Source organism: Phyllobates terribilis, unplaced genomic scaffold (genome assembly GCF_046119375.1).
Source record: "Phyllobates terribilis strain yellow unplaced genomic scaffold, ASM4611937v1 Scaffold_167__1_contigs__length_4167997, whole genome shotgun sequence".
NCBI lineage: Eukaryota > Metazoa > Chordata > Amphibia > Anura > Dendrobatidae > Phyllobates > Phyllobates terribilis.
The window spans coordinates 2,167,850-2,185,266 of NW_027362927.1; the positions used below are offsets into that span (position 1 = coordinate 2,167,850).

The following is a 17,417-nucleotide window of genomic DNA, read 5'->3' on the forward strand; positions in this document are numbered from 1 at the left end:
TTTTCCTAACTCCTAATCCCAAAATAGACAAGGACATTTGGAGTTGCCAATCCTCCCTCTTTTGTAAACTTCTGCAGATAAAGCTTCTTCAGCCTCGTCTCTTTACCTCCTACAGACAAAATGGTGGAAAAACAAACCAATTTTTTTAATCCGTTACTTTTTATTACAGTTTTATTTTTAAAGGGAAATTACAGTAAAATGTTCCCAATCCCTTTTTCCCTTCTCCCAATCCATAATGCTGGGGTAAGATCTCTACAGAGACCCCTGTACAGGAATATTAGGGCTCCAGCGACATCACATCTATTATACAGAGAATAGCGCTATCTCCATAGATCTGTACACAAGGACATAGAGATCAGACAAGGTCCTCATATTCAGGCAGCTTCTATTCTACTCCAACCCTCTTTATAAGAACAAGATCAGAGTCTCATTATACCGAGCAGAGAAGCTCCAGAGACAAAGACCCCGTCTGCTCCTAACACGCTGGGGCCCGGAGTATCCAGCCACGGGGCCCGGATTCTCTCATTCGTGGCCCCAGCGTTTCTTGTGGAATAAATCCCTTTCTCATCCAGTCCTGTAGTAATGACTTTGTTATCAGGTTTTGTAGGAGGGTTCGTCTGAATCCATCTTATGTTATCAATATCTGTGCGAGAAACAAGAGACCTCCGAGGGCAGTTTTACTGAGTGTCCAGAGTCAGTTCTTCTACATCTGATAAAGAGCCGCGGTGTCTCCCACCGAACCTGGGGAGTATACAGCTGTATACAGCGTACACACATGGCACTGTACACACACGGCTCCATATATACACCGCTCTGTACACACGCGGCTCCGCTCCGTACACCTCGTACACACGCGGCTCCGCTCCGTACACCTCGTACACGTGCGGATCCGCTCCGTACATCTCGTACACGCGCGGCTCTGCTCCGTACACCTCGTACACGCGCGGCTCCGCTCCGTACACCTCGTACACACGCGGCTCCGCTCCGTACACGCGCGGCTCCGCTCCGTACACCTCGTACACGCGCGGCTCCGCTCCGTACACCTCGTACACACGCGGCTCTGCTCCGTACACCTCGTACACGCGCGGCTCCGCTCCGTACACCTTGTACACGCGCGGCTCCGCTCCGTACACCTCGTACACACGCGGCTCTGCTCCGTACACCTCGTACACGCGCGGCTCCGCTCCGTACACCTCGTACACATGCGGCTCTGCTACATCCACACTGTAAACCCCTCCTGACCCCACACATAAACTTCAGCTCATCCAGCACCATGACAACCAGCACAGCAGAGTCCTGCATCCACTGAGGCCCCTGATCATGTGACCCCTGACTCCTCCCCTCCTGTGACCTCATCACAGCTCCTGTGCGCACAGAGCAGCCATATATGTGGTGGCGGCTCTGCAGGTGGAGGTATGTGGAGACCCCCATTACTGGGCGCAGGGGGCATTAACTCCTTCAGCACCGAGACTCTTTTGGGGTCTTGTGTTGCCCCTTTATAAGAATCATAAGGTTTTTGTTCTGTTTCCTGTAATAGATACATACGACCCAACTATGGAGACAGGAAGGGAGGAAACGTATTGTTCTCATAGTACAGGGCCCCTTTACTGCCCCACAGTGTAATGCCCCCATTATGCCCCTTATGCAGGATGTATGATGCCCCCACACAGTGTAATGCCCCCATTATGCCCCTTATGCAGGATGTATGGTGCCCCCACAGTGTAATGCCCCCATTATGCCCCTTATGCAGGATGTATGATGCCCCCCCACAGTGTAATGCCCCCATTATGCCCCTTATGCAGGATGTATGATGCCCCCACACAGTGTAATGCCCCCACTATACCCCTTATGCAGTATGTATGATGCCCCCACACAGTGTAATGCCCCCATTATGCCCCTTATGCAGGATGTATGATGCCCCCACACAGGGTAATGCCCCCATTATGCCCCTTATGCAGGGTGTATGATGCCCCCACACAGTGTAATGCCCCCATTATGCCCCTTATGCAGGATGTATGATGCCCCCACACAGTGTAATGCCCCCATTATGCCCCTTATACAGGATGTATGATGCCCCCACACAGTGTAATGCCCCCATTATGCCCCTTATGCAGGATGTATGATGCCCCCACACAGTGTAATGCCCCTTATGCTGTATGTATGATGCCCCCACACAGTGTAATGCCCCCATTATGCCCCTTATGCAGGATGTATGATGCCCCCACACAGTGTAATGCCCCCATTATGCCCCTTATGCAGGATGTATGATGCCCCCACACAGTGTAATGCCCCCACTATACCCCTTATGCAGTATGTATGATGCCCCCACACAGTGTAATGCCCCCATTATGCCCCTTATGCAGGATGTATGATGCCCCCACACAGGGTAATGCCCCCATTATGCCCCTTATGCAGGGTGTATGATGCCCCCACACAGTGTAATGCCCCCATTATGCCCCTTATGCAGGATGTATGATGCCCCCACACAGTGTAATGCCCCCATTATGCCCCTTATACAGGATGTATGATGCCCCCACACAGTGTAATGCCCCCATTATGCCCCTTATGCAGGATGTATGATGCCCCCACACAGTGTAATGCCCCTTATGCTGTATGTATGATGCCCCCACACAGTGTAATGCCCCCATTATGCCCCTTATGCAGGATGTATGATGCCCCCACACAGTGTAATGCCCCCACTATACCCCTTATGCAGTATGTATGATGCCCCCACACAGTGTAATGCCCCCATTATGCCCCTTATGCAGGATGTATGATGCCCCCACACAGGGTAATGCCCCCATTATGCCCCTTATGCAGGGTGTATGATGCCCCCACACAGTGTAATGCCCCCATTATGCCCCTTATGCAGGATGTATGATGCCCCCACACAGTGTAATGCCCCCATTATGCCCCTTATACAGGATGTATGATGCCCCCACACAGTGTAATGCCCCCATTATGCCCCTTATGCAGGATGTATGATGCCCCCACACAGTGTAATGCCCCTTATGCTGTATGTATGATGCCCCCACACAGTGTAATGCCCCCATTATGCCCCTTATGCAGGATGTATGATGCCCCTACACAGTGTAATGCCCCCATTATGCCCCTTATGCAGGATGTATGATGCCCCCACACAGTGTAATGCCCCCACTATACCCCTTATGCAGTATGTATGATGCCCCCACACAGTGTAATGCCCCCATTATGCCCCTTATGCAGGATGTATGATGCCCCCACACAGGGTAATGCCCCCATTATGCCCCTTATGCAGGGTGTATGATGCCCCCACACAGTGTAATGCCCCCATTATGCCCCTTATGCAGGATGTATGATGCCCCCACACAGTGTAATGCCCCCATTATGCCCCTTATACAGGATGTATGATGCCCCCACACAGTGTAATGCCCCCATTATGCCCCTTATGCAGGATGTATGATGCCCCCACACAGTGTAATGCCCCTTATGCTGTATGTATGATGCCCCCACACAGTGTAATGCCCCCATTATGCCCCTTATGCAGGATGTATGATGCCCCCACACAGTGTAATGCCCCCATTATGCCCCTTATGCAGGATGTATGATGCCCCCACACAGTGTAATGCCCCCACTATACCCCTTATGCAGTATGTATGATGCCCCCACACAGTGTAATGCCCCCATTATGCCCCTTATGCAGGATGTATGATGCCCCCACACAGGGTAATGCCCCCATTATGCCCCTTATGCAGGGTGTATGATGCCCCCACACAGTGTAATGCCCCCATTATGCCCCTTATGCAGGATGTATGATGCCCCCACACAGTGTAATGCCCCCATTATGCCCCTTATACAGGATGTATGATGCCCCCACACAGTGTAATGCCCCCATTATGCCCCTTATGCAGGATGTATGATGCCCCCACACAGTGTAATGCCCCTTATGCTGTATGTATGATGCCCCCACACAGTGTAATGCCCCCATTATGCCCCTTATGCAGGATGTATGATGCCCCCACACAGTATAATGCCCCCATTATGCCCCTTATGCAGTATGTATGATGCCCCCACACAGTATAATGTTCCCACAGTACCGCCTGAGGCTTTACAGTTGTAATAATTAGAGATGAGCTCGAACTGTTCGCCAATCTCAAATTCGAGCTGTTTTGGGCGGTGTGTTCGAGGTTATGTTCGATAACTGTTCATGCACCAAAATCGTAACTGGATTTTTTCACAGTAATGCTGTTAATCAATGTTAATAGACAGTTTCAGTGTAGAGTGGGCGGGGGGAGGGGCAGGGGATGGATCTCTGCAGAAATAATGCCGATCTCCATGTTTTTTTTATTTCCCACATTTACAGTGGGGAGATGCAATCTGTCAGCCTATCAGCAGCGCACACACGCAGCGAAGTGCTTTTTTTTCACACAAGCAAGGGCATGTGTCATTGGCTGTGTATGTCACATGTCCTTGCCCTATAAGACCCAGCCATTTTCGCCGTCGCCACCATTTTCTCACTGCTGCTGCTGAGTGTTAGACAGCAACGCTGCTGCTGTGGGTGCTATACAGTATAACTGTGTGAATTGGGAGTGAATTTGCTGTTAAATAGAGAGAGGTTTAGGGAGTAGGGACTAGTTGTAATTGCAGCCCTTTTCAGGGCTAGGTTACAGCAGTTCCTAGCACTTTTTTTCCAGGCATGTCTGTTTCAGTGCTGTGCAAGTGTTTTTCACAGCATTTGGCTAAATGTAGCTAAGCCAATCCTTTTGGGCCTATAGCAGTGTCTGGTAGTCAGTGGAGTAGCCCATCTGAACCAAGCTACACCACTGTGTATCAAATAACAATTTTTTACTTTATCTAGCCCAGTAAATCCTTTTGGACCTGTAGCAGTGTCTGTTAGTCATTGGAGTAGCCCATCTGAACCAAGCTACACCACCTGTGTATCAAATAACAATTTTTTACTGCATCTAGCCCAGCCAATCCTTTTGGGCTAGTACCACAGTTTGGCCACTCAGCTCTGCTCGGTTTCCATCCATTGTTTTTTGTGCAAACAACTACAGAGTTGCCAATTAGTTAACCACCAAAATGAGTGGCTAAAGGCCTGCTGCTGGTGGAAAGGGGAATAGGCGTGTTGGAAAGGGAAAAAAAGATTGTGTCCGTGGGGTAGGTGTTAAAGCAATAGTAACATCTGCAGAAGAAAGACCATCTTCCAGCCAAACTAAGAAGTCTACTTCTTTTCGTGGACAATGTAATACGATCCCTTTCTTACGGACACGCCCATCGCTACAAATTCCAGATAAGGCACAAAAACAGCAGGTGCTTCAACGGATATCAAGTGCTCCTTCAAGTGGGCTCTCCTCCACCTCAACTTCAGCATCACAAATACTCCAGTCCTCAGAGATGTCACCCCAATCGCACTTGCTTCCTCACAGCTCCCAAGTCTCCAGCTGCCCATCTGAGTATGGGGTAACACAGATGGTTGAGTCTGCAAAGCTGTTTACTCATACTTTAGCCTGGAAATCAGAGGTCTGCTCCAGAGCTTCTGTGAATCCAGACGAGGAAATGATCTGCACTGATGCCCAGGATGTTTGAGTCGGATCCAGGCCCAGATGAAGAAGGTTCTGAGCATAATGTAGACCCTCGTTCCCAAACTGTAACGCCTGTTGGTGGAGACAATGAGGAAGACGATGATGAGACTCAGATACCTGATTGGAGCGACAACTTGACTTTTCGGTCAGGGCAGGAAGAGGTTGGCTCTGAGGACGACGGGTGTGAGAACACACAGGGTGATGATGACGAGGTTGGAGATCCCACTTACTGTCAACCCACAGTCAGCCAGTCGATGAGGTCAGCAGAGGAGGTGGAGGAGGATGCTATTGACGACGAGGTTAGGTTGCGCCTTCCTGGACAGAGACGGAGTACTGGAAGCACGTCAACAACTGCATCCTCAACCACAACTCTGCCTCTGACCACAAGTCGTGGTGGAGCTTCAAGTCGCATGGGCTCTAAGCCTTGCATAGCCTGGGCATTTTTTCAGATCGATAAGGATGACCCAACTCATGTTATCTGTAACATTTGTCACCAAAAGCTAAGTAGAGGCCAAAAAATCCATAGTTTGAGTACTTCATGCATGAACCGTCACATGGATATGAAGCATAAGTTGCAGTGAGAAGCTCATTGTGCTACAATGCGGCCTTGCGGGCCGGGCCAACCACCGTCTGCCCCATCTTGCGCATCCGCGGCCTCTTCATCCTCTGTGACTGGGGGGACAGCAGTCACACCTGTTTTGGGACGCAGACCTGCCACCTCTTTACCCGCAACAGCCAGCGTGATTGGCAGGTCATCATTTTCTTTGGAGGTGGAAACACCAGCTGGTGTTCAGCGCTGTCCGACATCGATAGCACCACCTTTGGATCAAGGCAACCTAACATGTCTGCCTGCATCTTCCTCACAGACCGGCAGTTGCCGGGGACACCCTACTCAACCCCATCTATGCACAACAGACAGCCCTCGGTCCCTCAGATGTGGACAAGTGAAAGACCATTTCCTCCCAGCCATGACAAAGCTAAGAGGTTGAATTTCACCATCTGCAAGCTATTGGCTACAGAAATGCTGCCTTTCCGCCTGGTGGACACAGAGGATTTTCGAGACCTTATGTCCGTTGCAGTGCCCCAGTACCAGATGCCCGATCACTACTACGTCTCAAAGAAAAGTGTGCCTGCGCTACACCAGCATGTCGCACACAACATCACCGCTTCTTTGAGAAACTCTGTGTGTGACAGGGTGAATTTCACCACAGACACTTGGACGAGTAGGCATGGACAGGGGCCTTACATGTCGTTGACTGGGCACTGGTTAACTATGGTGACAGCAGGACAAGGGGCTGCTGTCCAAGTCTTGCCGTCCCCACGAGTTGTACGTCAATCCTCTTTATCTAGAAGTTCCTCCACTGCTTCTGCCTCCTCAACCTCCTCTCGGTCCTCCACCTGCACCCAAAGCCTGTCTGGTAATGCAACCCACGTTCTAACTGTGCAGAAGGAATCCTGCACACCTCCTTACTATGCTGGCAGCAGGGCTCAACGGCATCAGGCGGTGTTTACTTTGAAATGTCTGGGAAATGTTAGTCACACTGCTGAGGAGTTGTGGTCAGCTCTGGAGACCGAGTTTCATGAATGGTTGTCTCCACTGGACCTGCAGCCAGAGAAGGCCGTGTGCGACAATGCTGCAAACCTGGGTGCGGCCCTTCGCCGGGGCAATGTCACACACGTGCCTTGTATGGCTCACGTGTTGAACCTGGTTGTCCAGCAATTTTTAGCCCACTATCCCGGACTAGATGGCCTTCTGCAGAGGGCACGGTCGCTGTGTGCTCACTTCCGCCGTTCGCATCCCGCATCTCAACGACTTACATCTCTGCAGAAGTCGTTGGGCCTGCCAGTTCACCGGCTGAAATGCGATGTGCCGACACGGTGGAATTCAACTCTGCACATGTTGCAGCGACTGTGGCAGCACCGACGAGCCCTGGTGCAATACTTTCTGACGTATAGCCTGGGCCAACGAGATCCAGACATGGGGCAAATCACGCTGCAGGAGTGGTCTCAGATCAGGGACCTATGCACCCTTCTGCACAGTTTTGAAATGGCGACGAAGATGTTTAGTGCTGACGATGCCATTATCAGCATGACTATTCCGGTGATTTACATGCTAGAGCACACGTTAAACAGAATTCGGAGTCAGGTGGTGGTGGGACAAGAGGAGGGGGAGGAAGTAGAGGAGGAGTCGTATGCGGAAGGGATAACATCTGCAAGGTCCAGACGGTCGGCAACACCAAGGCGGCAGGCATGGGAGGGTGGGGGAGAGGGATTAACGAGGGAGCATGGTAGCAGCCAAACTGTTGAGGAAGGTGCAGGAGCTGAGGAAGAAGTGGAGGACACACTGGCGATGGGCATGGAAGACTCATCAGATGAGGGAGACCTTGATCACATTTCTGTTGTGCGAGGTTGGGGGGGGAGAGGGCAGAAGAGGGAAGCATGATTCTTACCTCGCCACCAACACAACAAGGACTTGGTCCTCCTGGATGTGCAAGACACATGAGTGCCTTCTTGCTGCACTACCTGCAACATGGCCCTCGGATTGTCAGAATTCGAAGTAATCCCGACTACTGGGTTGCCACACTCTTAGATCCCCGATACAAAAGTAAATTTGCCGAAATAATTCCTGCCATAGAAAGGGATTCACGCATGCAGGAGTATCAGCATAGGCTGTTACAGAATCTTACATCTGCTTTTCCACAAAACACCAGTGGTGCACGTAGTGAATCTTACAGTTCTAACTTGCCAACCGTGGGACTGTCGAGTCTTCATCACTCAAACCGTAACAGTAACACAGTATCTGCTGGTAACAGCAATTTTGCGGAATCATTTCACCACTTTTTTAGCCTATCCTTTGCAAGGCCACAGGAGACAAGAAGTCTGACACATAGTCAACGCCTAGAGAGGATGGTACAGGAGTATCTCCAAGTGAACATCGAAGCCATGACTGTGTCACTGGACCCTTGCTCAGTTTGGGCTTCCAATCTGGAAAAATGGCCTGAGCTCGCCACTCACGCCTTGGAGATCTTGTTGTGCCCCTTTAGCCAGCGTTCTCTCTGAACGTGTGTTCAGCGCTGCTGGTGGTGTGCTGACAGATAAGTGCACGCAGCTGTCCACTGACAATGTAGACAGACTCACGTTCATAAAGATGAACAAATCATGGATCTGCAAGGACTTTTCAACCCCTGTGTCATCCTGGGGAGACTAAAAGCTTGAGGATTTGGGAAAATCACCTCACCAACCATTTTAAGCTACTCTGGGGCAATTGATGCCGCTTAAGTGGTATCTGTGCCACAATTTTTGTAAAAAATGGAGCCTCTTTTTGGAGTCCCCTTGCTGTGTTTTACGTGACGTTGGCATCGTCCATTCCAGGTGGGTCTGATCGCTTCCCCCCCCCCCCTTTTAACCGTAAGAAACTACATACACTATGGCTTGGGGTAACACAGATGGTTGAGTCTGAAGAGCTGTTTACTCATACTATAGCCTGGGAATCAGAGGTCTGCTCCAAAGCTTCAGTGTCTGCTAGTCAGCGTAGTAGCCCAGCTGTGAAGCAAGCTACACCGTCTGTGTATCTAATAACATTTTTTTACTGCATCTAACCCAGCCAATCATTTTGGGCTAGTAGAAGTGTCTCGTAGTCAGCGGAGTAGCCCATCTGAAGCAAGCTGCACTGCCTTTGTATCTAATAACAATTTTTAACTGCATCTAGCCCAGGCAATACTTTGGGTCTAGTAGCAGTGTCTGCTAGTCAGCGGAGTAGCCCAGCTGTTAAGCAAGCTACACCACCTGTGCTTTGGACACTTAATTTTTTCAAAGGAAATGCTTTGGGCCCCCAGGACACTCAGTCAAGAGCATCGGGGAGGCGCCCCAAGGCAAAGGGGCTGGGACTGGCGGTAGCACGCCTTGCGGCGGACCGCCAAGCTCGATCCTTATAAAAGCTTTTTAACTGCAGCAGCTTTAGTGGACGCTACTAGAGCTGGCACCAGACTTGCCCTCCAATAGATCCTTGTAAAAGGATTTAAAGTGTACTCATTCAAATTACAGAGCCAATTTATATTACAGAGCTTAGACCTGCCTCCACCGCGGGGGGTCTCGACCCACCAGCGGACAAGCATCAGTATTGGGAGAGGGGGTTGGCCGTCAGGGTCCACCGCGGCTCTGGCACAAACCCGGCGATACGGAGGTCGCATGGGCAGGAACGGCCTGGCCGTGTCGGCTTCACACTCCAGCGTAGTCCCTCTGCCCGCTCGCGCCCATAACCTCAAAGGGATGCGCAAGCGTCTTTTCTTCCCAGGGCTGTTGCCCGCCCAGCAGGAACGTGGGGGAGCTCAGGTCGGCCTTCCACTGTAGTCCCTTACCTCCCTCGCCCTCTTTCCTTCTTCCTTTCTCCATCTAACCCCTCGGCTCTGTGGTGTCCGCTCTCCCTCCAGCTCTCTCCTTCTCACAGGTGGACTACCGCGTGTATTCACACTGTGGCAAATCTTTTGGGCCCAGGCATAAGAAGTCGTTAAGGTAATGGATAATATGTGCCCCCTTAGAAATGTCCATGATGACCCATTCGAGGAAGCAACTAATCGCCTCAAATAGTGATATGGAGCAACCCAAGGGCAAACAGCGATCTATATAGTATGCTCCTTCCCAGAAGCAGCCGAGAGGTTGTAAGTAACCGGAACGCCCCCTCAATGTCTGTTTTGGCCATTAGGGTGCCCGTTCCCAACTTCTTGACCCGCCTGATTGCCTTGTCAAAGGAGGTACAGTATATACTACTGTACTTGGTTCTGCGACGATGTTGTCGTTTACCTGCCCCTTGGATATGACAAATGGTGGATTAGTCCGAATGTATTGAGTTCCGTTTTTGGCACGACTCCCAACGGGGATACCACTACGTCTTGTAAGGAAAGTGTTCTGAATGGAACCGCCATTCTACCCAAAGATATTTCTTTTTTTAATTTTCTTGTCACGACGTCTGGGTGTTGGTAGGGTGGGGTAGGGTGTTTTAGATTTTTACTCCAGCCTTTCTTGATTTTAGAAGGGCATGACATGCCTATATCTGTGTCTCCTCCTCCTTTTACTCCTCCACCTCTTTTCTTTTTGCATGACTATATGTACTTGTTACTTTTCCTTGTGTTAGTTGTGTCTTCTGAGCAGTTTGTCAGCTTTTGGACACCTTTTTGAAGGTGTTTTCTATGTGTTTCTATGTGTTTTTGTTTGCCTGCCATTGGTTTTAACGGTGTTCGACGAACAGTTCGGCGAACATACTGGTGTTTGACGAACCGAACCCGAACACTACGGGGATGGCTCAACACTAGTAATAATCCCTCTGGAAAATGGTTTTCCCTTTGCTTGCTCCCCTACATGTATACCCTCGAGCATGTATACTTGCATGTAGGGGAGCAGGCCTTACTAGATATTGAGGTTTTGTAAAGTAATATACCGCTTGAGGATGGTATCAGAGGAGTAAGACATTTCTTGAAATTGACATCAATAGAGGGTAGCAGACATAATGACTTCATGGAGGACCCTCTAATATTCACTCTTAGGCTTTGTGTCCACTATGCGTTTTTTAAGCGTTTTCACAGCGGCAATTCCGCTGCAGAAACGCTTAAAAAACGCTTGGTAGAAGGTCTGCTATGTTCCCCAATGCTAATTCGCATGTGCTGTGCACATGCTGCCGAAATTTCAGCTGCGAATTATCATTGCGGAAAAATCCGCAGCACTACCAATTATTCTGTATAATCGCGGCATTTTCGCCACCATTGACTTGCATTGAATCGCTTAATATCCGCATGACTACATGTGCACATGCGGATATCATGCAGACCCGAGTTCCATAGTACCTGTAAAAAAAAGAATTAAAATAAAAAATATACATTATACTTACCTTCTGATGGCCCCTGATCTCCATAGTGATGCATCCAGGCTCCCCAGCAGCTTGCAATGGTCTAATGTAATTTAGTCATGTGACGGGTCACGCGACGGCTGACGTTGCCAGTCGCGTGATCTGTCACATGACTAAATGACGTCATGGAATGTCCTTTTACACAACTGCGAGACACCGGGAAGACCGGATGCATCGGATAAGGAGACCGGGAGCCATCGGAAGGTGAGTATAATTTTTTTTTTTTTTTTTACCATTTTTATTCTTTTTTTTTTTTTTTAACTAACTTGGTCACACTATATAAAATCCATGCCGGTTGCATGGATTTATATAGCGTGGTCAAGTTGTCAATCACTTTCCAAGTGATGCTAAAATCACTTGGAAAGCGCTTGAGAAAAGCATGCGAAATTGCATGATTAAAACGCTTCACTTACGCTTGTCCCTGGCAGGAAAAACACATGTAAAATCTGCATGCGTTTTTTCTGCCAGGGAGATGCAGAAACGCTCAAGAAAAATCTGGAGCATTTCTGTATCGTGGGCACTTAGCTTTACTCATAACTTCTTTCTTTTTGACAGGAAGTACTTCCCCCGAGCTCAGGGGTACTGCGATGGGGAGCCCCTGTGCCCCCTTGTATGATAACCTATTCCTGGGCTGGTGGGAGGAAATCACAATATTCCGGGATGATCAAGTGGTGGCATCCATATATTGGGGTAGAGTATAGATATATTGATGACATTTTTATCATCTGGTCGGGACGAGTGAACAATTTCTTGAATTTGTCAGGGAACTCAACATCAATAGAGTGGGCCTTAGATATACATCGCTGGTTAATTATTGTCAGTTGGCTTTCCTGGATATACTAATATAGAAAGAATGGGATGGGACCCTAGGAACACTCATCTATCATAAACCTGCAAACACTAATAAACTATTGAAGTGGGATATCCACCACCCCATCCCACTGAAAAAAGGAATATCGAGGGCCAAATTTTATGGTTGAGAAGGAACTGTTCTAATGTCACAGATTTTAATATACGGGCAATAGACCTGAACACCAGATTCAGAAGAAAAGGGTGCCCACAGTACATTTTGGATTCCACACGATCATTTGCAGAAAAACGGGAGAGACAGACACTCCTCCATTCCAAGCCAAGAGACCAAGAAAAGATGGGATAACACACGTAACAGGAACTTACGACAATCAGAGTGACCATATCTTTAATATCCTCAGAAAACACTAGTATATACTTGTGGACCTTTCAGGGTGCTGTGGGATCTACTCACACAATAACTTTGAGAAAGGGTCGTTAAATTAGGGACCATTTAGTGCATAGCTTCTTTAAAAAAAACTTGCACCCCAGGGGACTTGGCTAGTTAGAAGAATCTGCGGTTTCTTTAGATGTGGAAAATGTTTTACATTTACTTGGATGAGACCATGTAAATCGAGTTCCTCTATGAGTTAAACCTTTTTCCAGAGGGATTATTCCAACTGTAAAACCTCAGGACTTATATATATAGCCACATACTCCTGCCCCCTAGATAATGTAGGCAAAACCAAGAAGGCGTTTAGGAGGAAGATGGACCATTTGGGGGATATACATCATAGTCGCGACACCCCATTAGCAAGACACATGAACATTGTACATCGAGGAGAAACCGGAGTCATCTCCTTTTGCATCATTGAGGTGGTTAAACCCAATGTGAGAGGAGGGGATCACAATAGAAGTATTCTCAAAAAGGAAAGTGACTGGATTGTTAGACTTGATTCACAAGCCCATAAGGGACTCAATGAGCAAATTTCCTATGCCTGGTTTGTGTGAATACAGCCCCATCCTGGATTACATTCTTGGATTTTTACTCTATTCATTGCTACTGAGTTCTCTGTGAATTGGGTTCACATATTGTTGTACTTCATCGAGATATCTGAGCTCCTATATCAGAATTATTTCTGATCAGTTATATCCCACATATACTATTAATAATTAACAAGTGTGGTGATCCTTGTGTAGCTCTAATTATATGGGTCAAATTTCATAGAATCATAGAATGTTACAGTTAAAAGGGACCTCCAAGGTCATCTGGTCCCATGTCCTGCTCAATGCAGGATTCACTAAACTATCTCAGACAGATGTCTGTCCAGCCTCTGTTTGAAGACTGCCATTGAAGGAGAACTCACCACCTCTCATGGCAGCCAGTTCCACTCATTGATCACCCTCACTGTCAAAAAGTATTTTCTAATATCTAATCTGTATTTTCTCCCATTCAGTTTCATTCCAATTCTTCTCGTGTTTGCTTGTGCAAATGTGAATTAAGCTGATCCCTCTACACTGTTACATCCCTTCAGATATTTGTAGACAGCTATTAAGTCTCCTCTCAGTCTTCTCTGTTGCAAGCTAAACATTCCCAGATCCTTTAACCGTTCCTCATAGGACATTGTTGTTAGACCGGTCACCATTCCAGTAGCTCTTCTCTGAACTTGCTCCAGTTTTTTCATGTCTTTTTTAGGATGTGGTGCCCAAAACTGTACACAGTATTCCAGATGAGGTCTGACCAAAGAGGAGTAGAGGAGGATAATTACCAGGGCTGTGGAGTCGAAGTCGTGGAGTCAGAGCCCATTTTGGTAGAGTCGGTATAAAATGGACCGACTCCGAATCCTAAAATATATAATAAATTGGGTAAAGTAGTTCAATGCACTTTGTGGTGAATATTTTTTCATAATAATTTGGGAAAGTTATGAAATGTCCTATTCCTGATCTAAGGGTCTAGACTTTTAGCTGAGATTAATCTGTGCTACAGTAAATTTATCACTTAAACATGAGCCATGTATGAGGGAGTCGTGGAGTCGGTGTCATGGAAATTGAGGAGTCGGAGTCAGAGGTTTGGCTTACCGACTCCACAGCCCTGATAATTACTTCACATGATCTAGACTGTATGTTTCTGTTAATGCAACCCAGAATTATGTTTGCCTTTTTTTTTGCTGCTGCATCACACTGTTGACTCATGTTCAGTCTGTGATCTATTAATATACCCAAGTCTTTTTCACACGTGCTGTTACTTGGCCCTATTCTTCCCATTGTGTATTTGCTTTTTTCATTTTTCTTGCCCCGATGTAGGACTTTGCATTTTTCCTTGTTAAAAAAACATTACTTTAGTTGCTACCCACAATTCCAGTGTGTTTAGATCTTTTTGAATGCTCTCTCTCTTCTCTAGTGTTAGCTATCCCACCTAGCTTTGTGTTATCAGCAAATTTAATCAGTTTATCCTTAATTCCTTCATCTAAATCATTGATAAACATGTTGAACAACACAGGGCCAAGTACATGGCCTTGTGGTACATTACTTGAGACATTCATCTAACTGGATGTTAAGCCATTTATGACCACTCTTTGGGTCCGATCACTAAGCCAGTTATGAATCCACCCAACAGTTGCCTTGTCCATTTCATAGTTGGTCATTTTTTCAATAAGTATGGTATGAGATCCTTTGTCAAATGCTTTGCTGAAGTCAAGATATAATATATCTACTGTGTTTCTCTGATCCACCCAGTCAGTGATTCTGTCATAGAAAAGGAAATTAGTTAGTCTGACATGACTTATTAGTTACAAACCCATGCTGGCTCTGGTTAATCACTTCATTCTCCTAAAGATACTTGCATACATGTCGTTTAATAATTTTTTCAAAGATCTTTCTTGGTATAGAAGTAAGGCTCTCAGGCCTATAGTTCCCTGAGTCCACCTTCTTTCTTTTTTGAAGATCTGGACAATATTCACTCTTCTTCACTCTTCTCCAGTCTTCTGGGATTTCTCCTGTTCTCCATGAATTTTCAAAGATTATGGAGAGTATAGATGAGCGTTGTTCTACTCGAACTGTTCGCCAATCTCAAATTCGAGCTGTTTTGGGCAGTGTTCGAGCCGGTCGGCGAACACGAACAATTTGAGAAAAATTCGGCTGTTCGAGGTTATGTTCGATAACTGTTCGTGCACCAAAATCATAACTGGATTTTTTCTCAGTAATGATGAAAATTAATGTTAATACGCAGTTTGAGTGTACAGCGGGGCGGGGGGAGGGGCAGGGGATGGATCTCTGCAGGAACAATGAAGATCTCCATTTTTTTTTCTCTTTCCCGCATTTGCAGTGGGGAGGTGCAATCTGTCAGCCTATCAGCAGCGCACACACGGAGCGAAGTGCTTTTTTTCACACAAGCAAGGGCATGTGTGATTGGCAGTGTATGTCACATGTCCTTGCCCTATAAGACCAAGCCATTTTCCCCGTCGCCACCATTTTCTCACTGCTGCAGCTGCGTGTTAGACGGCACCGCTGTTGCTGTGTGTGCTATACCTTGTTAATTTCAAGCCAATTTTCGCACAAATATACAGATAGCTTGGGAGTAGGGAATAGTTGTGATTGCAGTCCTTTTAAGGACTAGGTTACAGCATTTCCTACGACTTTTATCAGGGAGATCTGTGCTCTTAAATAGATAGGTTGTGGGAGTAAAGACTAATTGTAATTGGAGTCCTTTTCAGGACTAGGTTACATGAGTTCCTATCAGTTTTTGCCAGGCAGGTCTGTGCCAGTGCTGTGCAAGTTTTTTTCACAGCATTTGGCTGAATCTAGCAAAGCTAATCCTTTTTGGCCTATTGCAGAGTGTGTTAGTCAGTGGAGTAGCCTATCTGTGTTGCAAGATATAACACCTGTGTATAGAATACCAATTTTTTTACTGCACCTAGTGAAGTAAAATCTTTTGGGCATAGCATCATTCTATTAGTCCATCTATACTGACCTCCATCAGGTTGCAAACTGAATATAATTTTTTTCTGCATCTAGCTCTGAAAAAATATTTGGGCTTCTAGCGGTGTGTGGGACTTGGTCTATTAGTCCATCTATACTGACCTCCATCAGGTTGCAAATTAAAAATAATTTTTTTCTGCATCTAGCTCTGAAAAAATATTTGGGCTTCTAGCAGTGTGTGGGACTTGGTCTATTAGTCCATCTATACTGACCTCCATCAGGTTGCAAATTAAAAATAATTTTTATCTGCATCTACAGTACCTCTGAAAAAATATTTGGGCTTCTAGCAGTGTGTGGGACTATTTGTGTTAGTCCATCTATACTGACCTCCATCAGGTTGCAAATTCAAAATAATTTTTTTCTGCATCTAACCCAGCCAATAGTTTTGGCCTAATACCACAGTTTGGCCACTCAGCTCTGCTCGGTTACCATCCATTGTTTTTTTGTGCAAACAACTCCAGAGTTGTGAATTAGTTAACCACCAAAATGAGTGGAAAAAGGCCTGCTGCTGGTGGAAAGGGGAATAGGCGTGTTGGGAAGGGGAAAAAAGGTTGTGTCCGTGGGGTAGGTGTTAAAGCAACAGTAACATCTGCAGAAGAAAGACCATCTTCCAGCCAAACTAAAATGTCTACTTCTTTTAGCGGACAATGTGATAAGATCCCTTTCTTACGGCCACGCCAATCGCTACAAATTCCAGATGAGGCACAAAAACAGCAGGTGCTTCAACGGATATCAAGTGCTCCTTTAAGTGGTCTCTCCTCCACATCAACTTCAACATCACAAATACTCCAGTCCTCAAAGGTGTCACCCAAATCGCACTTGCTTCCTCACAGCTCCCAAATCTCCAGCTGCCCGTCTGAGTATGAGGTAGAACAGATGGTTGAGTCTGCAGAGCTGTTTACTCATACTATAGCCTGGGAATCAGAGGTCGACTCCAGCGCTTCTGTGAATCCAGATGAGGAAATGATCTGCACTGATGCCCAGAATCTTTATGAGTCGGATCCAGGACCAGACGCAGAAGGTTCTGACCATAATGTAGACCCTCATTCCCAAACTGTAACTCCTGTTGGTGGAGACAATGAGGAAGACGATGATAAGACTCAAATACCTGATTGGAGCGACAACTTTAGTTTTTTGTCAGGGCAGGAACAGGTTGGCTCTGAGGACGACGGGTGTGATAACTATAC

At 47.1% G+C, this 17,417-nt stretch overlaps 2 protein-coding genes across 2 annotated transcripts in view; one reads left to right on the forward strand and one right to left on the reverse strand.

Moving 5' to 3' along the window:
- Positions 1-17,417, reverse strand: part of LOC141207923 (oocyte zinc finger protein XlCOF7.1-like) — a 456,010-nt gene that overhangs the window by 167,748 nt on the left and 270,845 nt on the right. The window lies entirely within an intron of this gene.
- Positions 1-17,417, forward strand: part of LOC141207917 (uncharacterized) — a 162,495-nt gene that overhangs the window by 107,055 nt on the left and 38,023 nt on the right. Inside the window, exon 9 of the mRNA XM_073664483.1 lies at positions 13,568-13,573. Coding sequence (XP_073520584.1) covers positions 13,568-13,573 — 6 coding nt within the window. The remainder of the gene's footprint in view (positions 1-13,567; positions 13,574-17,417) is intronic.